This window comes from Mya arenaria, chromosome 11 (assembly GCF_026914265.1).
Source record: "Mya arenaria isolate MELC-2E11 chromosome 11, ASM2691426v1".
In the NCBI taxonomy this organism is placed as follows: Eukaryota; Metazoa; Mollusca; class Bivalvia; order Myida; family Myidae; genus Mya; species Mya arenaria.
The window spans coordinates 42168349-42194504 of record NC_069132.1 but is presented as its reverse complement, the minus strand read 5'-3'; the positions used below and the strand labels follow the sequence as shown (position 1 = coordinate 42194504).

Below are 26156 nucleotides of genomic sequence, written 5' to 3'. Positions count from 1 at the left end.
ACTTTAATGATTTCTCGTTTGTATAATCTCAAACAGTTAATATATTGACACTGAGCCGCATGTAGCCAGATGTAATTAGTAATTGGAAGGATTTTCTGTTTACGTCATAACACGATGATGTCTTATCAATTGACAAATCCTTCAATAAGATGTAAATACCACACACATGAAGTCTTTTGTTCCTCTGAATAATTATTATTATCACCTCTGAAATGGATGCTTAATTGTCTGTATGACCTTTAGTTAGTTTTATCACAACATGTTGTCAGTTCAAATAAATATATGTTTATGAAAGGTTATCAAACGTAGACATTTAGTAGTGGTAGTAGCAGTAGTAGAAGAAGTAGTAGTAGTAGCAGCAGCAGCAGCAGTAGTAGTTGTAGTAGTGGTAGTAGTAGTGGTAGTGGTAGTAATAGTAGTAGTAGAAGAAGTAGTAGTAGTAGTAGTAGTAGTAGTAGTAGTAGTAGCAGCAGCAGCAGCAGCAGCAGCAGCAGCAGCAGCAGCAGCAGCAGCAGCAGCAGCAGCAGCAGCAGCAGCAGCAGCAGTAGCAGTAGTAGTAGTAGTACAATATTTTAATATCGCTGTTCATATTTATACAATAAGCGTTCAAAAGCGCTGTATATTGTGCTTCATTTCAAATCCAGCCATTTGAAACTGGTTGCTGATCAGCAGATAAAACTATTGAGTAGATCTATACGCGTCGCGTTGACATTCGTAGTTGTGGCTATTGTGGACAGTCAATCATTTTGGTAACATGCTTAAAAACAGTTGCACCGGCAGCCAAAACCTAGCCGTTTTGTCACGTAGTACTTAAACACCAATTGTTGTCGATCGTCTGATGTTCCCACAATTTTAAGTGTTCAGCAGACACGCACGAAGCAGACAGTTAATGCTAATAGATCTTACTTATGAAGTATGTGCGTGGTCTGTTATAAATAATAAATATTAAAGTCTCCTCATTGCTACTTTTATTTGATCTATGGATGTGTCTGTATTAGTATTATGTGTGTGGTCGACGTATCGAACTAGCAACTGGTTACCGCTAAATGTTAGTACAATGTGTTTTATTTGTACACGTGGACAGGAACCGTATGTTGGCCATATTTCTTCTTGCTACAAACAGTCATTGAGCTAGACTAAAGTAGTATAAATAGCTATTATATATATATATATATAATACAATATATGCTTGTTGGTTTTGAGACGCCTGGGTAAAGGTGACATATTCTACTTACAGTACTTATGGATGAATTATATAGCACAAAATTCCCTGTTTATTTATTTTTAAACATCTGTACGCTGATATATAGACGCCATACATTGAGATGTCTACTGTGATTCGTGTCGGATGACTTTATGTTAAACACTCTATGGAAAATGGTGAATGCAGTTTGAATTTTCCATATATTTGATGTCCATATGTAAATATTTATTTTTGACTATGTAAATAAACATATGCCTTCAAAACGTATAAGAAACTATATTAATTGTTAAAGTCGTAATGTAATATAGTCTGAGAAAATATCTACAGCATCCGTAGTTAAATGTCAGTAATGGTGGTGTATGAAAGCTGACAGAGGTCCCTCAAGGACTTGAATGGGTAATGTTTGTGTTGAATAAACGGCCAACATTATGTTAGCAAGCCGGCTGTTCTCTGCAAATGTTTCCTCTCTACTGTACAATACATCAATAAACTCGAGTGCAAATTTTCTTTGTTTAAACAACATGAAGTACGATAAATCCTCGAAATAAGTCGTATACGTACTTCAAGGTATCCGCTATTCAATGTTTTGCCATTTCGGAAGTTGTATGTCACAGATTAACGTTGTTTCATTTAGAAAAGTATGATGTGCGTAAATTGAAACAGTGAACATAGCACAAAACATTAACAAATATTACTTACACATTCTGTTGGTCATGAAATGTTGCAAACTAGATCAATTGATGTTCTGGTTTATAGAAATATCGTTGTGTTGAAACATTACATTTTTAATTTGAAAATAAAATTAGTATGATTATCATGCTTAAATACCAAAACAAAGTGAGAATAATGTTTTCACTATTCAAATATTTTTTTCTGGTTTAAACCTTTCCTCTGTAAATATATCGTGTTGGATTCAGATTTTGAACAAATTGGTAAACGGCATGATTTAATTATAGCATTAGATCTAGTAATGATTGTTGTTAACATCTAAAAGTGAAATATGATATGATGTGATAATATATTGAAATAAACATTCACAGTTGTCTCAAGACCTGTTACTGATAACAAGTGTGTCCATGAAACTTCACAGTAGTAAGGATATAAAAATCAACAACTATAATATGTGAGTACCGAAATCGGAACACTTTTGGCACTAATTTTAAAATATCTTTAGTTAGACTTGCAGCACAACTACAAAATTTTCCATCAGCATACTAGGATTTAAGACCAATTGGTTGATATAAATGGCATTTTTCAAGACACTACCAATCTGCATGAAAAGTACTTTATTAAACGCACAGTCATGGACTACCATTTTCGTCCTCGGAGTACCTAAATATGGAACAGTTTTAATTTGTTATTTATTTTTATGTATCCTTTTAAAATTATTGCTACATGTTTTGTTTTAGTATATTAATAATTAACTTTATTTCCAGCTTTTTTTATGTCATTTTTGTCAGTAAAATTTGACGATTTCAGTAGAAAATGTGGACTGTGCCAGTATGCTGTGTTTGTGGCAAGCATGAGGTCATTCCCCCGCGTGCCATGTATTGACATTTGAACATGAACAACTTTGAATGATAGCAGCATTTGAAATACTAACCGGAGTATCATGTTTTTTGGAACTTGTATCTAAGGCAAGCGTCTATATTGATTAAGATCGTGAATAAACCGATCGTGATCTGAAAAACGCTTTTGTAAGGGGTGTTCCATATTTAGGTACTGTTCCGATTTAGGTACTCACCCAGTATAGTTCTTAAAAAAATCTGCCCATTATTTCATGAAACATAAACGTTTTCGAATTCTTCATTAAGTATCATATTTGATATACTAATGTTTGATCTTTGAAAAAACACATAAGCGTGCAAAATATTGAGAAAAACACGTATGTTTTAGAAATCATCCTTCGATATAGGATACAATCTAAAAGCATAGTTCACGGCTTGTCGAGTAAACGGCCATCATTCTTGAATGCTTCAGTTACAATGGCTTGAAATGATACAGATCATTTCATATAGTAATGGTTTAGAAGCTACTTTAATCAGACAGTATATCTACTTCCAGAAATAGATATATAATGCAGACATTAATACCTATTTCAAATGACCCATTTCACTAAATAATTATCTTTCTTAAATATGCGTGTTCCTATGCATACATATCCAATGCAAGATCGTTTTGAAAGCTGTATCAACCAAACGTTAAAGGACTCGCTCATATTTTTCGCACCAAAAATAAATGTTCCGGTAATCATCGGAAAACATAGTTTTGGTATTATTATTTTACTGTTTGATACCGAAAATGCAGAAAAAGATAAATTAGTTAATAAACAGCAACCTGAATGTAGTGGGGAGCAACCCACCACGGTACAGTTAAAAAAATAAAAAACAATACCTTATCCACTAGCACATAGACAATCATACTAATCTGATGGATTTTTGAACCTTTACTGAACAAGTTGGTAGCATATCTTAATAATGTAATATCAACCAATCACGATGCATAACGATTTTAAAAGACAATGTTTGAGCATATATCAACATTTGTTGAAGGGTTCTAGCTGTAAGTGTTAACAAACTTAATGATTTGACTATCATTATTTTGTTATAAAAGAATCCGTAAAATGTGTATTTGACAACACATGAGTTCCCCACTGGTCCCATAAATATGTTTAAAAATATCAAACACCAAGGACCATCGCTCGTCTGAGTTATAGCCATTTAATAGTATAATTCGACAATAATTAAAACAAAATTAGATGGCCCTGTAGAAAATATGCGTAATGTCACTAGTTACACGTGTATAATGTGAGTATCTTTAACCGTAATATTTGTCTTAGAACAGACAGTCACGATGGCATAAGCCCTACCATCCATACAGTTTGTTTGTTTAATGCTCGCATGTATATTTACTAAAATGTGAATGGTGCTATAACGTTGTTAAGAATGGTAAATCTAAGGTACAGCGACGTTACAAACCAGATGCCGTTGAACCACTCCAGAAACAGGTGGACTACTCAAGCTTAATGCCGGTAAGGCGCCCCATATTTTGGTACAATACTCAATCCAGATACCAATACACATCTCCAGATACAGCTGAACTGCTAAATCCTGATACTTGTGAACTTCCCATGATACAGATGAACTACTTAAACCAGACACTAGTGAACTATGGAAAATACACCTGAACTACTTAATCCAGATACCTGTAAACATCCCAAGATATAAATGAACTACTTAAACCAGATACCAGTGAACTATGGAAAATACACATGAACTACTTAATCCAGATACCTGTAAACATCACAAGATATAGATGAAATACTTAAACAAGATACCAGTGAACTATGGAAAAAAACAGCTGAACTACTTAATCCAGATACCTGTGAACATCCCAATATACAAATTATCTACTTAATCCAGATTCCAGTACACTACGGAGCATACAGATGAACTACTAATTCCAAATACTTGTGAACTTCTCAAGATAAAGATGAGCTACTTAATCCAGATACCGGTAAACCACATGTCTTAGGGGTTTAGTATTCACTGTCATACACCGGCTTACAGTTTACAACTACCAAAAACCATTTCAGTACAGATTGGTGCCATCGTTTTGTTTTCAGCTTGGTTCAATGTTATATTCATCATTTGATAAAGCCCACCAAAATATTTGTAATTAACAAAACTATAAAATGAAACAATTCAAAGTAAAAGGTCACCACAATTAGAATGACAATAGTTAGACACAATGGACAGAAAGTAATTTTGATGGAAAATGCGATTTCAAAGACTTTTTATGTTCTTGAGTTTTGCCACAATAAATTGAAAGAAGTACATGATATATTTGTTATCTTATAGCTAATTCATTTTGTTTATTAAGCAAATAGAAACAATAGCAACATTAGTGCTGGCGTGAAGTGTGTATGTACTTGCATTCGTGTAAAGATTAAATGGTTTTTTTGACGTTTACATGCAAATCATGAGCGATTCTTTTGAATGTAGTTTAGTTTTACCAGAAAGACCCTGCACTAACAATACAGTAACACATGCCAGAGACAAATAAATTACTGCACGGGTCTGTTTAGTTTAATTTATGGGTCGTAAGTAGAACGGCTTAAATTAATGTGTTCAGTAATTTATTGAAAGTTTATAATAATAGCTACTTCTGTTGTTTGCTTAGCATAAGATATTGCATATTTAAAACAATTTGCATGCAGTTGTAATATGGCATATTTTATTAATTACTCTGTATGCAATGTGTCTGCTTCGGGCTCTAAACATCGAAAATTGTGGTGAATACGATGAAATATAAGTTGAAATAGTGAAAATGGTGAAAAAAATGTCAGATTGGCCATTGGTTTTTCATCAATTTCATACATTTCATGTACAGAAAATATTGGTATGGAAAAGTTAATCTAGGGTTTTAGTTTTTAAATTCATACTACCATTATTTGATGAATGATTGTAGTCTCCCCTTATTTCAGTTTATCGAAATTCTATTTCGATCGCCATAAGCCGATATAATACTCAACATGTAATATGCCATGGGTTTTACGGGAGATCCTTGAAAAATCACTGTGTATATGTTGCGCATGTTGTCTTAGTTATTATTTCTTGTTATTTTTTTCTCTTTTTTGTTTGTTTTAAGTAAAATAAATGAAATAGGGGCAAAAGTAAATTGCCGATCCGAACAAACCGAGTTGGGATACATTTTAATACCGAATAGTTTTATCATTTAGTTAGTAATTTTAGCAGAAGTCGATTGCAAATGCCTTCCTAGTCATTACGTTGGATATAATCGATTTCGAAAGAATATGCTGTTCCCTTTTTGTATTTGTTTCCTCTGGATTTGGTGGAACTAATTCCTGGCAATCAGTCAAAGGTTGCTTTATTTATTTTATAATGGTCTTTTTCCCGTCTAAATTCCCATAAAGATATCTTTCCTCCGACTCCGGAGGTTAAATTGTGAATGAACACTTCATTGGAGATATTTAATGGAGCTTTAATTAATTTCAAATATTCTGAGACAGCCAAAAGCCAACTTGTCAGCTGAGAAATGACATGTTACCGTGCTACTAAAGACAAAATATAAAATGGGAGCAAAGAGAATTCGAACGTATAAAATCAAGATAATCAAGGTTCATCATCATCATCATCATCATCATCATCATCATCATCATCATCACCATCATCATATATCTTTGTAATGATTAATCTCAATTTGTTTGAGCAAAAAAGAACTTCAGGCTCCTCAACCTAGAAACGTTTTGTTCAAATCATACGAATCCTTTTGATACGGAAATTTAAAAAAAGATACTGTCATTCATAAATTCAATTAACCTTTTAAGAGAGATTTAACTTGAGGAATGTTTAAGACATTTATTAACGAATAGCTCGTAACTAATATTAATAGACGTTAATTTAACATTACACCAGTAAATTCATATCCTGCAGTCATCTGGCTTCTTCGTATAAAAAGTTAAAAAAATACATAAAAAATGCATAAAGGAAATTTGTATTAACATTTATACCTTAAGTGATGACCAAATTTTAAAGATTAAATATCATCCATACATTTAAATCGATCTCGCCCGCGTCATATATCTGAGAATTTTGCATTCATAAAAACTTTGTCCAGATATCAATAGAAAGACGATACATTTAATGTTAAATCTTGTTAACCAATCCATGATAAACGACATATATGATTTGCATATATTGGAGAAAGACGAGATAAATAAAATAAAATAATTCGCAAACATAAATAAAACATATGTTATGGCACATTTTTTTAATTTATTTTTAATGCACTATATTTGTCATACGAAGGTTAAATACGGTGATAAGGAATGCTCTTCAGAAAACGAGTTGATGGTGTCATTTCCCCAAGGCGCGCTTTCTTCATTTGCTATTTTCTGTCATCTCCTCAAAACAAAAATAATTAACAAATTAATCTTACAGCGTTCAGACGGTTAGCAGGCTATACACTTGCGAAACACAATATATCTAAATACACCTGTTACCTATCGAAAATATAATGCACCAGTCAATTGCACCCAACCCCCCCCCCCCCCCCCCCCCCCCTCCCAGGTCCGGGGGTAAACCGGGAATAGCCGGGGAAATGGGCCATGCTTTTACCTTCCAGGTGGCCCCGCGGTGCCGGGTGCATGCGGTGATTTTCTAAAAATATCGGGGAATGGGCCTTATCTAGGGTCACTAGGGTGCGGGGGCATTTGGCGGGGATTTTACCAGCAGTTCGTCTCCGCAGGGCGGGGATTTTACCCGGGCTTGGCTAGACCAAAAGTCAAAGTCCCCGCTATTCCCCGAACCTGGGGGGAGCCGAGGTTACAATTGACTGATGCATAAGATTGATGGCGATTTTGTTGAAACCAGCCTTCTTGCCGAGTTACTTTTAAACTTAATCATTAGAAAAAAAAAGATGTATAACCTGCAGGACATGATTTTGAATAATATGTATGTAAATGTTGTTTACTTAAACGTTTGGTGTCCTTCGTACAAAGAAGCTTGCAATTTCATTGAACCATTGGTAGTCATGGTTAATTTTGATTCCTGGTGACCCATATCATTTTTGTATAATAAGAAATAGCTTTTCTTGATTGACCTTTTGAAAGAGACAGCCATTTATAACATAACCTTAATAGGATATTAGTTTCAATAAACTGTCTTAAACGAGTAACATCAATTTGAAACGCACAGTATAAAAAACATCCAACTAGTCAGATACACACTTAGGCAAAATATATGATTTTCAATGCAAGGATACAGCATAATTTTAGCTACAAAAAATAAATATATATTATAAAATAAGACTGTATTCTATAGTTTATGAAACAATCCGGTGAAATAATGCTTGGCCGATCATTGAAAGGGTCATCAATCTCAAGACCACTTTATTCAATACTGATTACATCAAGTGAGAAAATAGCTCAGTGTTTTTACAGTTTCAGGTACAAATATGTCGATACCTTTTACCATTTCAGAAACAATATATCCTTAAACTAACTTGAATAACCTTTTTACATAATATGGAGGAGATTACAGTATTTCCTGGTTTACAAGAGAACTGCAAAAGCCTTTAGCATTAGCTGAAATAAGCTATGCAGATGGTCATAAATACTGTTTTATTCTAATGGCATTGGTCCCATTGAGCCTTTTATGTGTCATTATTGTCATTATTGTTAAAACATGTCTTATATTTCTGCTTTTATATCATTGTGTTTTTTGTTAGATATGTTGTAATTTTCTGCTGAAATGTTGTTCACATTTTCACCAAAGACGCATAAAGAATAATTCCCAGTGGTTTGTACTGGCTGACAGTTTCAAGTCGCATCTAATCTTAAAGTCGATTTTCCATTTGTCTATACAAGTTTTGAATTTTGGAGGGCTTATTTTCATTTTTAAGTTTTGTCTACTATCATTATCATTCTTGATAGTAAGTGAACAATTTTCAATTATCTTCACAAAAACACATAATAGTAGCCGATGTTACTAAGATAATTGTGTAGAATTTTATGATCTTCAATCATTAATGTATTAAAAAACGGGAAATACCCAGTAGTCCAAACATTTTCTGCTTTTTCCTTATCTTAAACTAGTAACCCACCTTGATTTAATATAATATGTTATTGATATCTGTTTCTAAATGTTCAAATTTAAACAGATGTAATAAAAAAAAAACGTTGAGGAATAGAATAAGTGTCTGTCATATCATTTCTGTTTTAGTAAGAAAAAAGGTTAATTTGCATTACTTGTCGACGAGTATTGTGAATTAAACCAACGTGCTCGGTTTCGATCTCTTTCTATCACATGGGACGGTAAATACACCTTTTTGAGGTCGTTACCATCTGCAAAGGCCCGCAAAATGGTTTACAGACCGAAAAAGGTGTATTATCGCTATTATTGCATAAAATACACACCATGAGTAACTTTTATGTTAAAAAAAGCTGTTAAATGTCACGAAAATGCAAAAATATTTAGTTAAAAGTAACCTCCATAACAGGTACGTTCGTGACGTCACGAGTAATTTCATTGAAAAAGTTAAACATTAAACTCGATTAGGGCCGCAACATAACTCGACAGTTGCATTTTGGTTTCGACGCCATTTTGTTCAGTGTTCAGTCGATTGGAAAGTGTGTGTTTTTTAGAAATTAACTGGATTACTTGGATTGTTAACACACAATAGCTATCGGGTAATCGATTAATTACCGATGTATTCCTAATTTACCATTTGTATGTTTTGGCAACTAATTTTAAACCGGAAAAAATGTTAAAATGTTCTGGATAAAATGTACAGCATATTCAGCATCAGAGCAAAATATATTTATTTGTTTTGTTTATTACATACGACGTTATGAATTCATGTCCATTGAAGTCGTTTGTTCTGAATAAAATCGACAGAAGTGACTAAAGTTGGGAAAAGTTAAAGGTTTTAGACTTAATTGAAGTGCTTTTTAAGCAAATAAATAGTCAAAACAGAAAGTATTGTCTAGTAAGTCACCTCAGCTTGCCAGGAAAAGATATATGTTTTGTGCAAAAGTTTGCATCGCGGACCCACTTTCGGTCAGAAACCAGGGCGCTCAGCGTCTATTGTTATGATGCGGGCCCTGATAGCGCTTATGTAAAACAGAAAGCAGATCAGAACCCTCAGAGTTAATACTAAAGTGAAATCGACTTTTGCAATGCTAGAGAACTTTATTTGAACAAAAACAATATATTTGGTGAGTATTTTACCTGTCGCTTAGCAAAAATGATGTATTTGGATTAAAGTGAAGTAATATTTTCATATCTTATTATAGTAATATTTGCCTTTGATAATATTCGCTGATGCTTCTTTGAGACCAATTTCGTGTGATTTAAATGAACATTTAAAAAAGGACTTCTGGTCATATATTATATTCACTTCCCAGGATGTGTCGAAAACGTATCAGACAAATTATTACAAGCAAGGTGGTAAATATGTTATCACCAACGGTCCACATGTTTAACGTTGACGAATGAATAAAACGAGTTGCACTGCTATAACTGTGTTAACTTGTATCTTTAGAAAAGAGGGTGAAGATTTGTTTAGTAAAGACGAGGTCATAATTCAAACTATTGACGTCTATATATTAAACACGTTAGTTGGATTTACGAAGAAGTTTACAACATGATTGTACAGAATATAACTTAATCAGCAAATGCTACATTGTTCAATATCTTTCACTCAATTTTAGGCTATCTGAAACGTAATTACAATTGAAGACGAGTTTCCCAAATGTTGTGCAAGCTCGGGACTAATGTTACAACGACAAACAACTACTGTGATTAAATGGTTAGGCCTTGTGGGCGGCTGTTAGAGTTTATATCACTTCAGAATTATCTATTTTCTCAGTTTCTCACCATTGTCCGTTATTGTCGAAGCCCTGTCTTTGATGTCAGTATCATTTACCAGTCATGCATAGTCAACTGTGAATAAGTATTTCTCCAGACATCCGTTACGTTTGAGTACCAAATATTCACGAAGCGCCTGACGGTATATTTGCCGAGTCCTGAATAATCAGTTTGCTACAAAACATGATGAGTTTTAACTGACTAAATATGTGACTTCTGCATGAGGGAGTTTAAAAATAAATGGCACATGTGTTTAGTACATAAAGCCAATGCATCTGGTGCTTTACGCCTTTTCTAGGACTTAATGTATTCCTCCTCAATGTTTGATGTCAACCATCATTGGGGCCGGCTTATATATAGTTATTAATTATCTTTCTTTATGTAGGCATATTGATAATTGAAAACATATATTGAACTGGTTGGCATTGCGGCAACATTCGCCACTTACTATGACAGCCATTGTCATATTTTCGACTTTGTGCAGACAAAAAATCTTGTAGTGACACAAACAACAGCTTTTAACATAATATATTTCGTGGCTTTAAGAGAGTGACGACGAACAGACAGGTTAACATGACAAAGTTACTTGTTTGGAAACTTGATGTTAGGTTGTTAAACAGTTTTAATTTCTGTTTGCCTCAGAAATTATTGCCTTCCCTCAAATATGGTATCCAAGCGTTGCTTGAAGAACATTATACTTAAATATTTGCAGACGCTCGTAAATAGTTTATAACTATATTCATGTCTGTATAAAGATTGGACTGGAAAATTCGGACATTGACCCCGACGATACTAGTGTTTGTTTCAATTTTGAATCGTGAATGTCAATTATGTGACACAAACTCTGTCAGAAAATTGGCATAATCCGTCATCCTGAATGAAGGCTCAGTCTTGAAAGAGTTGATATTAATTCATCGCAAGTTATATAAAATCACCCACCGGTTGAATATTAGTTTTTCTTGAAAATAAAATAATCAAGGATAATTTGTAAATAAAATTACCCATATGCTTTGGGGAAAGCATTAGATATATTAATTATGGAAAATAATGCAATGTACGTCAGTATTTGAATATTTACTAATATTAGCATTAGAAACGATAATGCAAACTCTAAATGCCGAGCTAAATAACGTGGTCGATTATTTTGCGGGAATTTTGTTTAAACTGGTCTAATGGAAATCGATGGAAATCATTTGTGTTGGAATTGTAACGGCCTACATATATTTACTCATATTTAACCCTATCATGACGGGAACAGAAAGTTCAAAAGTAAGCAATGTCCGAGTAATGTCTTTTCTCGCCATTAGATATCGGATAGTTATTCAGCAGCGCGTTATCAAGATTTGAGGTTATTATATGATATTCGCTCATAACAAAAATTGGTCGAGGTCATAGAGAACGATATAAGCCATTGTTAAAGAATGGAAAACGCACAATAAATATGTCAGACACGGGTTTCTACGATGGCGGTAATCTGTATTGAGTATCCGTGTTATACCTCTCCAACTGTGCTAGTTGTTAACTTTACAAACACCAATATATCCATAAGAATGAACTTAATATTCACGGGCAGAAATCTCTAATGAGAAATGACCGTAAGTCACGGAAAACATGTGAAGCACTTCCACCAATTATATGAATGATACCTGTAAAACTGTAGGAAAAGTTCGCCCCACAAATCCCAATACAACGAAAAGAGTCATCGACCTCAAGTGCACATCTATCTCAGATGAGGGTCATAAGTTACGAAAATACACCAGATTCTACTAGACAACATCATTCCTATGTGTTCCAAAAATCAGAGTGATTCTTCAATACCATTCATGAAATCATAACTCTATGTTTAAATGGTCGTGTGCTAAAACACTGTCAAAAACACATGGTAGTGCTACAAATTATATTTGTTATGTTTGCCAAAAAGTGCAATTATACAAAAGCTGGGACTAGTTCGCATCAAAACATTCGCAAACAGACCGACCAACCAACTGTATGTGAATAACAATGTACTCCCGGTCAGTATCCATTTGGCTTTCACCAACAACATAAATTTACCGGTTGATTATATCTGGTCTCATTCTTACTTGGGTCAAGTAAGTCAAAGGAATTTTAGTTCCGAGCATAAAAACTACGGTAAAGTAATCATCAAGGGAAGCACGAAGACATATTCTTTCACAATCGCATTCAAACAGCAGTATTGCTTATAGCATAGAAACGTTTGAAGAAGGATTTGTTTACGATAGAGTTAAGTTATTACTTGAGTAAATATATGAACTTACTAAGTATCAAGGGGAGATAGTGTTATTGCGTATGTGCACCGTACAATACGTTTTCCGTCTACAATTTCAAACGCTTGAAACATTTGTACACAAAATGGAAAACCTGACGTAACTGCAATGAAGTGATATTGTATGGTAATCAATAGCACGTTTCTTTCATATATATAATATCAATGGTTTACATTATCCTTAATACTAGTGGTAGCAAAGTCCTTCCAGATGTTTCGTGTACATCTTTTCCACGAAATTTAACAATATGTGTTAAACTTAATAAAACTGTTTCGTGCCTTATTCATTTGATGGTGTATAAGTTAAAAGCGTGCTAAATTGCTGATGATATGATTTTACGGTATCGTTTCTGTTTTTGTTTTGTTCTGAGTTTCAACTTGCTTAAAGCTCTTACACTCGATATTTAAAGTGACACTCTCATTCAAAATCAATACATACACTTGTATAACAAACTTCAATTTTGACTCATAAACCTTTTAACAACTTACTAAATAATGCATTTATGGAAAATATTAATTACTAAAATCAAGATTGTAACTGTGTATTTGATACCCGAAAACGCAAACATATTAAATGCTTGGTGAATGCTAATATATTTATTGTGGTCTACTTTAGTCTCATTAGGTAGAAATACCATGTTTTATGCTCTTTTTTCATTCAAGTTAAACTCGGTATCCTTCATAAAATGCATTGTTTTCGACATTTATTCATCTTTTCGGAATATCAAAACAATATTTTTAATTGTGGTAAATCTTATTTGGGAGTAAGAGTGCATTTTTTAAGCTACAGTACGATTGTTTTGACGTCTATTCATAAGGATAACAAGCATTTATAGAATTGAAAGAATGTTAATTTCATGGAGTAGATATAATATGCTCTTTAAGTGATTTGGAAACTATTAAGTCTGAAATGAGTTGTATTATTTCAAGCCGTTGTAGCTGAAGCATTCAAGAAGTATGGTCGTAAAGTCGAAGAGCCGTATAATATAGCGTACACCTGGAAAACCTGAGAAATACTGACTTCTCTTTGGAGAAAATATAATGTTCACCACTAGTATGTTTTAAAGATCAATCTTTAATTATGTAAATCCTTGAATTTTGATGCTTAGATATCGTATCGAACTCGTGTAGTTTTCACATAATCGGCCGAATTTTCACTTTACTGAAGTTAACAACTTCACTTACTTTATCACGTCTGTTTTACTTTTTTGTACTACTATGTAAGTTTCATGGATATATTTGTGATCAGTAATACTTGTTACAAATCTTAAAAGAACTGTTTCAGCTGCGCTTGTCTAATTTTACTTTTAAAAGTTAACAAAGATTGATGCAGTTTACACCGTTGTAAGATTACTCAAATTACGAATGAAATCTAAAAAAAACCTATATGATTTAATTGAAAGAACGGGACAACAAATTTGAAAAGTTGAAACATTATTCACAGTTGGTAATGAAATATTCGCAGTAAATACACACAGGTTTGTTTTGTAGATTTAAAACAAACTACATGTTTTTAACAAAACTTATTGTCTTGCAGGACATCTTTTCATTTTGTTATCTATTTAAAAACATTTCAAGGCTAACTTGTCTTGTTTGTAATATTAAATTCTGTAGAATATTCGCAGTTTCCTTCTCGACACATCATACTTTTTTAAAAAGTTACAAAATAGTTTGGGATCGAAAGGCCTAAATGAACAACAGATACCATTACCTTTAAGTACGTAAGTGAGCCATTTGAGGACTTATCGTACATGTTGTTTAAACAAAGAAGCATTACACTCGAGTTGATTGATGTATTTAACATTCGAAATGAAACATTTGCAGACAACGACCTGCTCGCTAACATAATATTGTCCATTTATTCTTTACAAATATTCCCGACTCAAGTCCCTGGTGGACGTCTGCCAGCTTTCATATTCCATTATATTTGACAGTATAGTTCGGATGCTGTAGACATTTTGCCACTGCATTAAATAACGTCTTACACAATTACGTTAGGTATCTTTTACGTTATAAAGACTTATGATGATTTACATAGTCAAAAATGTAGATTGTCAAGTGAACTTCAAATATATGGATAATCATAACAGCATACACAATGTTCTATAGTATGTTAAACACAAAACGTCATCAGACAGGGATCATAGTAATCTCTCGGCGTATGACGTCTTGATAACAACGAGCACATGTTTAATAATAAATATACAATAGATGTTTATGCTATTATTTCATTTAATTGTAAAATCGTTTCTCTTTTCCAAGGCGTCTTAAAACAAGCGAGCATTTATTGTATAATAAATAGAATCATTTATATAGCTATTTATGCTACTAAAGTATTTCCCAAATTACTGTTTGTAGCAAATAGCAAAATGGTCATCATGTGGTTGCCATCCCCGTGTACACATAAAACACGCGACACATTAAACACGCGACAGATTAATCACGCGTCACATTAAACACACGACACATTAAACACACATTAAACACGTGATACATTAAACACGTGATACATTAAACACGTGATACATTAAACACGCGACACATTAAACACGCGACACATTAAACACGCGACACATTAAACACACGACACATTAAATACGCAACACATTAAACACGCGACACATTAAACACGCGACGCATTAAACACGCGACACATTAAACACGTGACACATTAAACACGTGACACATTAAACACACGACACATTAAACACGAGACACATTAAACACACGACACATTAAACACGCGACACATTAAACACACGACACATTAAACACACGACACATTAAACAGGCAAAACATTAAACACGCAACACATTAAACACGCGACGCATTTAACATGCGCCACATTAAACACGCGACACATTAAACACGCGACACACTGTCATACAATGCTCATTTAGTGACAAACAACCAACCTCAAACTAAAAGTATTTTAAATGGACATTATTTTTGAAATGTATTACAACTAGCTTAATGTCTTCCCTTTGTGCTCTTCGTTCGTCTGCCTTTTTCTGTCATTTTATTTTAAAATAACTAATTACAAGAAAGTGTACAAGTTCATATCGGTGAGGTCAGGTTACTTACCTGTAATACACTTTACAAACTTAGGAAAAATAACTCCTTAATTTAGAAAAAAAATCCTGCAAGTATCCGAGGTGATGAGATTTCAGATAATTTTTTATTGACATTAACAAAGGATAGTAATCTACATTTCAAGGTGACCAATGCCTGCAATAAAGCTTGATATACAAAACAGAGAAAAATATGATTGGAAAATTAAGATGAAATATCTTTGATCCAGTATATAAAATATACTTCAACAGGGTAACATAAAAATTGTCTACATATAATAACCTTCCATGATCTTTTATAAGTTTCAACTGGGAACGGGTAATGATAAAATTAGCTAAATGTTAGAAGACAAACTAGATTTTGTTTCAGAGATCGTTATTTATTTTAAAGATGAACAAAACCAATCATGTGTAGGGCATTTACATCTCAGTCAATTAATGAAGCATCGTCGTGTTATTTCTTTAACAGAAAATCCTTTCATGTAATAACTTATTACGTCTGATGTAGCCCCATGTCAATATATCAACCATGTAAATTTGTCGTTACTGTTAACAACTCCAGAAAAATGAAGCCATTGTAGAAGCCTTGAACAAACGTGTTTAAATGTGGCTTGAATAATAATCTTTCCTGAATCGCAAGAAACATGCTTAATCACAAGCATATTAGACAAGTCACGTAGGTCGTGGTGCATCTTTGTTTCTGTGATGTTATTAGCTATAACGCTTTTTGAGATTTATTTATAAGATATCGTGAATGCAAACAAGCTCCAAATTAGCAGTAAAGACTATGATTAATTACAGACATCATTAATATAATTTGTTTCAAACCAGATGAACTGTGATTAGCACCTTGATTCCACTGGTGGTTTAAAGGAGCTGTCTTTGATACGTATAGACATACTACTTATATGTATAATGTTTGTTTAATATATAAAATGATATTTGCTTATTTGTGTTAAACTTTGATTTTAATGCTTGTCGACTGGTCTTACAAACCATGTGCTCTCCATTAAACTAATAAAATGCAAAACGTAAGTTTTTGATGTAATGAAGGAAAATTGGGACCTTAAATGATGATGTCGAGCGATAGTCCGAATTAAGAATGTTTTAATTCACTACACTATGTAATATGAATATAAACATGCGATGTGTATGCACGCTAATATGCGAAACATATACATGTATATCATTTCCGTCTAGCCGTATCTTCTGTATTCTTTGTCACGTATATATCAACTGTATGCCAGTCTTTATTTTGTATATTTACGGTTTCCATGGCAGGTTCAGAATATATAGACATTGTTTAAATGATAAATATATTCGTGCCAAATCTCGATCAACACAGCTAGACAAATTACGTCTGCAGTTAAGGTGCAATGTGATCAAAGACGTCTGAAGAAAATAAATTGCTACAGATTATAGTTTTTTTGGTGTGGGCTTTTTTTGAGCGGAAGTCATGATATACATAGTTTGAACAGCTTTGTTCAGCATACAGTACCCAATAGATTTAGGAGGTTTGTAACAAACTGGTTAATAAAGATCCTGCAAAAATATTGTCAGTCGTTTTATAAATGTTTGTACTCAAATGCAGCAGTTGTCAGGAGTAGTACTTATAAACAATCGCCTATGCATGGTTGTTTTGAAATGAAATTTGCATTGACGTCAAAACTCTCACCAGCCGCCCTACCCCTTCCATCACGGTGACTGTGTGTCAAAGTAACATATCATTGTCAATGTTTATTTTCATTTGCGGTTCTATTTCCAAAAGCCTGAAATGAAATTAAGGTAGTGTGGTGATGAACATCGATGTACAACGAGCAAATGACATTGTATTATTCGCTCACATGTATTTCAATTTAAGTCTTAAAGAATGACACAAAATGTAAGTGGATATAAGTGAGCAGGACATGCTGAGTAGATACAGTGAATGCCTAGCAATTCTGTCTAAGATAATCAGGACGGAAGTACTGATGAGATAGCTTTCAGACAGGTAAGTGTTGATACAACGTTACTTGAAACCTGTACTCATGGCGAAGAATCTTGTATCGTTAACGAACAATTAACTATATGTGGTATTGTCTGTTATCAAGATCATAATATTATTAGATAACTTGACATATGAGATGAAGATGTATAGAGATGTTTCGAATGTCAAAATATCAAAATAAGTTAACACTAGGCACAACGGTTGCCGGTGCATATATGGTATTCAGAATATCTCTATACGTTTTTCTGTTCTAAGTAATCGGTAACGCAGCGTTACCGAGGGTAAGCATTTAAGAAACAGACTGGAACACATATAATTGATATTTTGTCTTGCATTCTGTATTCATTTGACGTAGAAATATTAACAAATATACCATTATAAAGCTCTAAAAAGTGTGTTTCCTTTTAAAATGATGTATTTTGTTTTGAAATTATATTATGTTTTGTAATTATATATTGTTTGGTTGATTCCAAATAATACTTGGTATGATATTATTATCATAGAGATTTTGCGCAAATTTCGTAAAAAAGTAATCGTTTAAGCTATGGTTTTTAACCAAGGTTACATTACACATTGTCCTTAAATGGAGAGCAGTATTTGACAATGAGCAATTAGATACAAGCAAAAGAAATATCTTCAAATAACATTTAGCACATAGTTTACAGCAAATTGCATTCTCCGTCTGTTGTTTCAAATTTGAAGAGTCGGACCCCATGTAGTCTACTAAAGCGAAAATGTTAAAAGCAGCCAACAAAGACTTATCGAAAATCGTAAAAGTCATACAAAAATCATGGTCGTTTCTTATTGCAGTGCAACTGAATTTAATATGCGATCAAACCTTGCTTCTTTTGAAACATAAGGCAGCTGTTTTCAGGACAACTCTAATCACAATTATTTGAATAAAGGCCATTTGAAAGTGAATATGCTTTTAAGATTTAAAATTGTAAGAACAATGTTTATCGTTTGCTTAATGTCGTGTTTGGGTAGATTGACGAACTATATTTTGGTCACCAGTTACTATTTGCATTTATTGAAAAGCCTTCCACAAGATAAAGTATCCGCGAAATATTTTTCGCTACCGAATGGCAAAGAGATATTGACAAATAATAACTGCAATTATGCATTTCAGATTAGGAAAATGTATTAGCAATTGGCCAATTCCCAACGGTTTTTCATCAATTAGATTACACCCAGCATTTAATGAGACGTTATTAGATATTAAAGTAATATGTACCTTAGGCCTTGTGGTGCTCTGTGTCTCGCTGAATGCGCTGGGCTTAGTTCCGGATCATTTAGGCAAGCTCATAGTTAAACATTTGGCTTCAAGATAGTTTGTATCCTTTCATTGTGATACATATGTTTAATGAGTAGATATAAATGCTTATCCGACAGCATTATATCGCAAGATATAAGCGTTGATATAGAGTTTCTCCCTGTCCGGCGATTCGCAGCTCTTGAAATCCGGCAACTGTAAATGAATGGAAATAAGAATTGACCTTGATAGCACATGAAATTTACCAGGAGAAATGCGAATAGAAGTACCTATACATACATGCAATTCCGAATATAATTAATCCTGAAAATTCGATAAGAAAGTACGTGTGTGTTCAGGACTATCGCAAACTGTATTAGATACAATCTAAACGCGTTGCAATACTTAAGGGTTTTCGACTGTAAGGCTTCAACAATTGGATGTTTCATATACAGCTATACAGACCAATGTTGAAGGTCAGTAAAGTATTTCCATGTTAACGACGCCCATTGCGGCACTGAGGCAGAACAAGATAATAGTGACAATTCAAACGGCAAGATTAATACATCAATTACGTAACATTACGAACCAAATTAACAAAGATTAAGCATATTTCAAATATTATTATTTTCGTTTGAAATAAGTTGATAACTCCGGTCAAAGTGGCAAATAACAATTCTTTTTTAATGGTGCCAATTTTGTATTTGCAAAGTACGACGTTGCCATTCGAAGAGCTTTACACTTGATGAAAGCGCAAGTGCAGTTATCTGCTCCTATAAATGTTTTTTTTATTTCTTTTTAACTTTGATTTTTTTGGGGGGGATTTTATAAACTGTATATCTTCCTAGTAATTATAATACGAGAACAATATATCATATACCTCGTGAAGATACGCGATGAGTTAAGAACAAATAAACTAAGAAGAATAGGGAATAGATCAGACGGTGCATTAGTCATACAAAAACTAAAATATAGTACTGTACCATATCGGCTAGCTTAAATTGTAATGCCGTTTTGTAATCGGCAGCATTCCTGATAGCTCTTTGTTTGTGTTGACTTCTATTGAACTGCAATCAAAAGAATGTCTAATATTAAAATAAAGTCTTTTTTACTATTCTCGAAATGAACTTAACTAAACCTGTCTCGGTTGAGAAATGTAAATACTAATTTTGCCGAAACTTGTGATAGTTATGTACCACTGAGATATTTCGCTTTAAAAGTTACGCTTGAAAGGTTTCAATGGAATGCAAAGAGCATTATCTTTAGTTAGCCTGTTAACTAAAAAGTATTGATGAGATCGGATGTATGCGTCTGGTATATTTATTTTGTTTATCTATCTCGACTAATCAAAATGTTGTCAATTGTCAAATGGTCGTATCTGGTCATGCTCTGAGGTTATTTATCCATATTAACGTTCCAGGTTATAGAAAAGTAAGTTTAAACGAATGAAAATTGATCTTCTGATTATACTCACTCTAAAAACAATGTAAATTTTAATCGTTCCATACTATTTGAGTCGTGCCTAAACGGATCTGGACCATGTTCTCACCAAATTTTGATGTAGCGTTTGAATTTATTTTCTTAGTCAGATTCTAGAGCTTGCACTTTGCGAGACAGAGTTTACACAATCAAAGCCCTGCTTTGACTGTTGGAATTGTCTGTGTGTCTCTGTATGTATGTATTGCGTATCGCTTTACGAATAACCTAGTACATGACGATTTTATTTTGGGCTTGTCCCCCTAAGTAACAAGTGCATTATTAATGTTTTCTGGCCAATTCTGGTAACGTCCATATAGGGTAAGTGATGGAGCGCAGATAAGCATCATAGACTCTGCTGATATTTTTTATGTATATTATAATCTGCTCATGGTGGTATCTAGATACTTTCCTTTGCCGGTGTTCATAAACTATTTAAAGTAATGTCCCAAGTTTAGTCGCTTTTCTAAGCTACGTAACTCACTGGTAATATAATTCTATAACTACCTAAGGACTTAAATACGTCATTTTCAAATATTTAAATGAATATTAACTTTCATGAGAAAATAACTTCTTATATGACTTCTAAAGTTTTAGGAGCGAGTAAAGACTTTTGCTTAATATTTTCTTTTAAATCTCAGTCAGTGTCAAGACGAATGTTTGCAATGTGGGAATGATTTTAGCGGCATTAAAAGACGCTTTTGTACAGCGAAAAACGTTCACATCTCGTCGAATGCATGATGGCGTTTGACTTTGTATTGGTTTAAAAAATAGTGCTTTTACTCATTCCTCAAAGACAACAACGCAATAAATAGAAAAGTTTTCAAAACTTTTCAATACCTGACCAGTCAACGGACGGAAGTAACTGAAAAAGTGGATTAAGGCCTGTTGCACGAAATGCATTAAACGTCCCTTATCGCCGGGCGTGTTGCTGAATAAAGTGTGTCCATGGAACTGACAGAGTAGTAAAGATTTAAAAATCAACAACTATATATTTCTAAAAAAACTGCCCATTATTTCATAAAACCATAAACGTGTTCGAATTCTAAATTTAAGTATCATATTTGATAAACTAATGATTGATCTTTTTAAAAACACGTTTGTGTGCAAAATATTGAGAAAAAAAAAACAGGTATGTTTAAGAACTCATCCCTTGATATAGGACACAAACTAAACGCATAGTTTACGGCTTGTCGAGTTAACGATCATCATTATTGAATGATTCATCTACAATGGCTTGAAATGATACAGATCATTTTAAATATAATGGTTTCGAAGCTACTTAAATAAGACAATATATTTATTCCAGAGAACATATAATGTAGACATTAATTCCTATTTCAAATGGCCCATTCCACTAAATTATCATCGTTCTAAAATATGCTCGCGTCTATGCCTAAATATCGAATGTGAGATCGTTTTCAAAGCTGTATAAACCAAACGTTAAAGGAGCTTGCTCATATTTTGGCACCACAAATAATTTTCCTGTTAATTTATCTGAAAAAAATGGTATAATTATGACAGAAAAAGACACAATTAAAGAATAAATAACAACCTAAATATAGTGGGGAGCAACCCACGCCGGTACAGTTAAGAACACGTTTGAAAACCGATACCTTATCCACTCGCACATAGACAATCATACTCATCTAATGGATATTTGAACCTTTACTGAAAACATCGGTAGCATCACTTGATAATGTAAAATCATCCAATCACGATACAGCCTTTTGTTAAATCGCGTTAATAACGATTTTCAAAAGACAATATTTGAGCATATGTCTACATTTCTTAAAGGGTTCAAGCTCTCAGTTTTAACACTTTTGTTGATCTGACTCACTTTATTTTGTTATAATAAATCCGTAAAATGTGTATTTTACAACCATTAGACGAGTCCCTTTTCATATGTTTCAATAATATAAAAAAAAACAAGGACCTTACAAGCAGATGACATCGCTCGTTTGAGGTTTGGCCATTTAATGGTATAATTCGACAATTATTAAAACAATAGTTGATTTCCCTGTAGAACATGTGCACAATGTCACTTGTTATAGATTAACTACTTAATCCAGATTACAGTGAACTTCTCAAGATACAGATTATGTACCTAATCCAGATACCGGTGAACTTCTCAATATTCAGATTAACTACTTAATCCAGATACCGGTGAACATTTTAAGATACAGATTAACTACTTAAACCAGATACCGGTGAGCATTTCAAGATACAGATTAAGTACCTAATTCAGGTACCGGTGAACTTCTTCAAGATAAAGATTAACTACTTAATCCAGATACTGGTGAACATTTCGAGATACAGATGAACTACGTAATTTAGATACTGGTGAACCACATGTTTATGTCATTTTGATTCACTGGCATCCACTGGCTTATAAGCATTTAAGTATAGAGCGACAACTGTCAGCCTGATGCTATTTAATATTCTTCATTTGATAAAGGCTACCAAAATATCCATAATTATCAACAAATTAAAATGAAACGATATAAGATGAAAGGTCACCACAATTAGAATGATAATAGCAATGATACAATGGACAGAACAACACATGTCAAGTATTTTTGATGGAAAATGCGATTTCAAAGACTTTTTTTGTCCTTGAGTTTGGCCTAAATAAATTGAAAGAAGAACGTGATATGTTTGTTATCTACTATATAGTGTTTGTGTTTGTTTCTCTAATCAATCAAATCGACATAAGCTTCACAGTCAATACGTTGAATATTATCGCTTTAGAAATGTTTCCCTTTTTTATGTAATTTCTGTGGATTTTGTCGAACCATTTTCTCACAATCAGTCAGAGGTGCTATATTCATCTTATAATGGTGTTTTTTACCGTCTAAAATGCCATTAATATATATAACCTCCGAGTTTAAATTGGGAATAGACACTTCATTGGAGACATTCGATGGATCTTTAATTAATTTCAAATATTCTGAGACAGCAAAAAGCCAACTTGTTAGCTGGAAAATGACATGTTACCGTGTAACTAGAGAAAAAAAATAATATGGGAGTGAAGAGAATTCGAACGTATATTATAAAATCAAGATGATCAAGGCTGATCATCATCATCATCATCATCATCATCATCATCATCATCATCATCATCATCAACACCACCGCCGCCGCCGCCGCCACCACCACCACCACCACATTGAAGTTTGTTCTTACTGTATTCGCTGTATTTATCAGCTTGTTCAAGCAAAGAGACAAAGATAACTTTATTCAAAATCCTAATAGTCGGATAAATGATTCATCTAGGGTAACGTTTTATAGATATTTTAGTAGATTTAAATACCAAGCATACTTGAACATTGTTAATGTAGAAAAAATATAGAGTTGCTATGTCACGGTTAAGACTTAGTATTCATCGTTTACTAATAGAAACTGGACGATGGTCAAATGTACCAAGAGAAAATAGGATCTGTAATAATGCCAAGTACTTGAAGATGAATACCATTTTTCGATGGAATGTAACCTTAAAGTTTATAATACAATTAGAGATAAATATATAAATCGATATTATAGACTTAGGCCTAGTATTTATAAGACTATACAAAAAATTGGTGTGAATATACAGTAACATTGTATGTGAATAACGGTACTCTTTATGCTAGACGTACAGTGTATATATGAAATATAACAGATTAATAAATTATTCGGAATAAGTTGACACACATTATCCGGACAGTATCAAAGCAAAGTGACAACACCGTTTTAGCTGAACATTAGGAAGAACAATATCTAGTTACAATTAAAACGTTATTTTACAGTTTATGAAACATTTTGGTAAAACGATGCTAATCCTAACGTATCCTGAATATCGTTGAAAGGGTCATCAGTCTTAAAACCATTTTTCTTTCATACTGAATAGATCAGTTAACCAATTATAATAAGTGTTTTTACAGTTTCTAGTGCAATTATATCGATACCGTTTACCATTTCAGAAAAATATGTCCTAATATTAACTGTGAACAAACCTTTTTACATAATATGGAAGAAATACCAGAATTTCCCGCTTCACAAGAGAAAGCATTAGCTGAAAAAAGCCTTGCAGGTGGTAATAAATATTCCTTAAGTTTAAAGGCATTGGCCCCATCGCCATTTGAGCTCTTTAGGCGTCATTATTGTTAAACAAATGTCTTATACTTCTTCTTTTTTGTCATTGTTGTTTTTGTTAAACAAATTGTAATTTCATGCTGAAATGATGTTCACCTTTTTACCAAAGCCACATAAAGAATAATTCCCAGTGGTTTGCGCTGTATTGGCTGACAGTTTCAAGTCACATTCAAAAGCTTTTTTCAATTTGCCTATACAAGTTTTGGCTTTTGAAAGGCTTATCATTTTCCTATCTTAAACTAGTAACTCACCTTGAATTTATATAGTATTTCTTTGTTATCTTTTTTTTAAATGTTCAAATTGAAACGAATATAATAAAAAAAATCGTTGAGGAATAGACTAAGTGTCTGTCATATCATATTTGTTTAAGTAAGAAAAAAGGTTAGTTTTCATTACTTGTCGACGAGAAATGTGAATTTAACCAACTTGCTCGGTTCCGATCTCTTTCCTATAATAAGACATGTTTTATACAAGATAATCCACATATTCGGTTAACCCTGAGAGTATGTACTAATGTGAAATCACTCTTTTTGCAGACTATTGCAATGCTAGAGAACTTTACTGTCGCTTAGCAAAGTGATATATTCGGATTACAGTAAAAATATATTTACATATGGTTTTATAGTAATATTTGCCTTTTAAAGTATTCGCTGATGTTTTTAGACCAAATTCGTGTCATTTAGAGGAACATTTAAAAGGACGCTTGGTCACATATTATAGTCAATTCCCTGGATGGGTCGAGAACTTAACAGACAAGCTATTTCAAGCAAGGTGATATATATGTTATCACCAACGATCGACATGTATAACGTTGACAAATGAATAAAACGAGTTGCAGTGCTATAACTATGTTAAGTTGTATCTCCTGTAAAGGGGCGAAGATTTGTAAAGAAACGGTGAGGTCATAATTCATTCTGTTGGCATCGATATATAAAACACGTTCGTTGGGTTTATTAAGAAGTTTACAACATGTACAAAATATATTAAATTACCAAATGCTTTATTTTTAATATTTTCCACTCAATTTTAAGGCTAATTGAAACGGAATTGCAATTGAAGACGATTCCCCCAAATATTGTGCAAAGTAGGGACAAATGTTGTTACTAGGACATGGAACTACTGTGATTAAAGGGTTATGCCTTGTGGGTGGCTGTGAAGAGTTTAAATGCCTTCAGACTTCTGACTTCTCTATTTTCTCAGAAGCCCTTTCTTTGATGTCAAAATTATTAACCACATGCCATGCATAGTCGGTACTTTTGGGTACCAAATATTCACGAAGCGCCTGACGATATTTTTAGCCGAATCCTAAATAATAAGTTGGCTACAAACCATGATGAGTTTTAACTGATTAAACA

General features: G+C 33.2%; 1 protein-coding gene across 1 annotated transcript in view; it reads left to right on the top strand.

Annotated features, from left to right (window-relative positions):
* The window catches only part of LOC128208544 (uncharacterized), a 182132-nt gene extending 156759 nt beyond the window's left edge, over positions 1–25373 (top strand). The window contains exons 6-7 of the mRNA XM_052912099.1: positions 24127–24155; positions 25338–25373. Of these exons, the coding sequence (XP_052768059.1) occupies positions 24127–24155; positions 25338–25373 (65 nt within the window). The remainder of the gene's footprint in view (positions 1–24126; positions 24156–25337) is intronic.
* Positions 25374–26156: the final 783 nt, after the last annotated feature.